Source organism: Etheostoma spectabile, chromosome 5, assembly GCF_008692095.1.
Source record: "Etheostoma spectabile isolate EspeVRDwgs_2016 chromosome 5, UIUC_Espe_1.0, whole genome shotgun sequence".
NCBI classification, from domain to species: Eukaryota; Metazoa; Chordata; class Actinopteri; order Perciformes; family Percidae; genus Etheostoma; species Etheostoma spectabile.
The window spans coordinates 13,090,863-13,093,619 of record NC_045737.1 but is presented as its reverse complement, the minus strand read 5'-3'; the positions used below and the strand labels follow the sequence as shown (position 1 = coordinate 13,093,619).

Below are 2,757 nucleotides of genomic sequence, written 5' to 3'. Positions count from 1 at the left end.
GGTGACATCACACATGCTCTGTCCATTAATATTATAAAGTCTGTGGTCTCAACTGCACTATCAGGCACTGAACCCCAAACGGCATCCTTCCATTCTAAAAGCTTATGGTTGTCTTTGTTTACCAGGATCTCAAATAGGGACCCACGATGCTCTTTCTCTCTGTAGGCGTAGACGCAGTAAAGACCGTCATCAGGGTTGTAGGAGCTGGCCTTGAGCCAGTATACTTGGTGCATCCCATTAATCTGTTGTAGATTGAAACTGCTCTGTTGGGGAGCCATTAAAAGTCTGTCATTCCAGGTTGGTTTGATCCATGCCCAGGTTGTGCTCACCAACTTAAGAGAAGGCACAAATAGGAGCAATGTTCAAGTACAAACAGTTATTGATCAATATATCTGTTAGGTTCAAAGACTTGAGTGGAAAGAATTACACACGGACACGGGCTTGCCTTTTGTGACTTTGCAAAGGGGAATTAAAACCGAAAAGCATTCAGCAGTCTTTCCGAAGCTCTCATCCCCTGCTCGGTCGTTTTATGAAGTGGGTGTGCACAGAAAATTGATTTACATAATGGGTGTAGTATATGGTTGTTTAACATTAATGTGGGCTAAAACATTTACAACAATTGTTTTACATAAAAGTGGGTTAGTACATCATATTATCTGCTATACTATTGGTTAAAAAGAAACTGGGTGTATTAAGCAAGTTTAAGGTTAACACAGTTCACTGAAGGTTTAATAAAGAAACATTAGGTCCTTAACACAGTCACAGCTGCAAATTAATCTCATCTTACCCTGCTAGCCAGACGAGGAGTGTCCGGCTCTCTTTAAATAACCAGCAATGTCATTGACTCCTAAAAAAATTGACTACACTCAGTGTTGGAAATAACTGATTCACATTTGATTTTTATTGATTGAGAATGATAGTTAGTTTCACTGGAACTCATTAGTAGGTGTCCTATATTCATTTTTAATGGACACCTGGCAGCAAATGAGAATTAAGTATTTACCCAGACCATGGTATAATATTAAATCATTTTAATGCTTCTGAATGTATGGTGCATTTTGGCAGGAAAAGTTACAAACTCTCCAGAAAATAGGTTAGCTCTTTGTTGGTCCAAAGAACAGAGCTGTATTGTTACAGATTTCTACTTTAACCCTAGTGTTGTTTGGTCAAAATCCGAATACAGCCTTTAATTGTTTTACACCATGCTATGCCGCGGTTCCTGACTGTAACATGAATGCTGATTGAATAATTAAATGATTGTGACAAAAAAAAATTTGTGTTTGGTAAGTACATATTTATTTAAAACATGAAATATTGAATGCAATTATTTCCGTAGACTTAATTAGTGGCTTGAAAAAAATGTAAATGCCAAGTAGTTTAATTTTTTCTCAGAAAATATGTTAAGGCATATAAAACATAAAAACAGATTTATTTTTAGCCTTTCATTACAAGGCCATGGACGTACAATATGTCACATTTAATATTTCATAAAGCCTCTTTCATTAGTCTTTTTTTAAGTGACATGGATTAACATTAGGTACAGGTTCACAGTGCTCCACCACTGCCCACACTTCTCCCATTTGGATGCTTTAATAGGTGAATATTTAAGCAATTGTGACAGATTTGGTTTGCATGTAAGTTGATTTTATTCGAAACAATGAAATATGAAATTGAATTGTACATACATTTAATTTGTTGCTTGGAAAAATGCCAGGTAGTTTTATTGTCTCACAAAATATGTCAAAGCATATAAAACATAAAAGTTGGTTTATTTTTAGCATTTCATTGCAACGTCATGGACATTCACCATGTTATCTCATGGAGCTGCTCTCATTACGGGAACAGGTGTGGGATCAGGTACAGGTTGACAACGATCCACCACAGCCCGGACTTCTCCCATTTGGACACTTTTGTAGGTCCCAGAGATGGACGTCCATCTAGTCTCCCCGTTTCTGTAGGTGCGGCTGAGGCGTGCAGTGTATGGGATGTCTGCCCCATACTTATGGCCCACCATACTGACACGGCAGGAGTGGTTTGGTGGAACATTGGCCTCAACAGAAACACTGTGGGTGGTCGACTCTGTATAAGTGGTCCCCTTGGTGAACTGGAGGGTCGTTTCAGCGCCAACCTCAACACCTCCGGAGATCAATGAGGGGATTCCAGCAGTGATGGTAGTCTTAACGCCCAACGTGATTGAAAAGCTGGTGTCCCACCTCTGCTCCTTTTGGGTTGTCTTTAAGAGAGTAGTTGTCTGTCTAACTGACTGGCACTCATTGTTGGTGAGGACAGACTTGTGCATTGTCTCTGGAGGATACTCAATGACTTTAACCCCATCAGTCTTATACTTGACATCAGATATGTCCTCGCTGATTACATCTTTGTTAAAGGTAAGGACCTGGTAGCTTTTGTACCAATACTCATCACCTTCCCATGGAAGGAAGAAGGCCTTATTTTTAACATGTACCTTCCCAAGACCATACTTGTTTTTTCCAACATATACATCGCTGTCGGGGCCGGTTTTGACTGCATTCTGAGGCACTGAACCATTGGAGCCATCCTTCCATTCAATAATCTCAAAGTTGTCTTTGTTTACCAGGATCTCAAATGGAGAGCCACGGAGCTCTTTCTCTCCATACGGGTAGAGGCAGTGAGGACCCTTGTCAGGGTTATAGAAGCCGGCCTCGCGCCCGTATTTGCAAACATAGTCAGTGCGTCTAACGTATCCGTTGTAGATTGAAACTGCTCCGTTGGGGAGAG

At 40.3% G+C, this 2,757-nt stretch overlaps 1 protein-coding gene across 1 annotated transcript; it reads right to left on the bottom strand.

The window, feature by feature from the left end:
* Positions 1–1,622: 1,622 nt before the first annotated feature.
* On the bottom strand, positions 1,623–2,755 carry LOC116689372 (natterin-3; the record flags this gene model as incomplete). Its single annotated transcript, XM_032515907.1, has 1 exon — positions 1,623–2,755. A coding segment is annotated over one exon (939 nt), but the record flags the coding sequence as incomplete, so codon positions are not given.
* Positions 2,756–2,757: the final 2 nt, after the last annotated feature.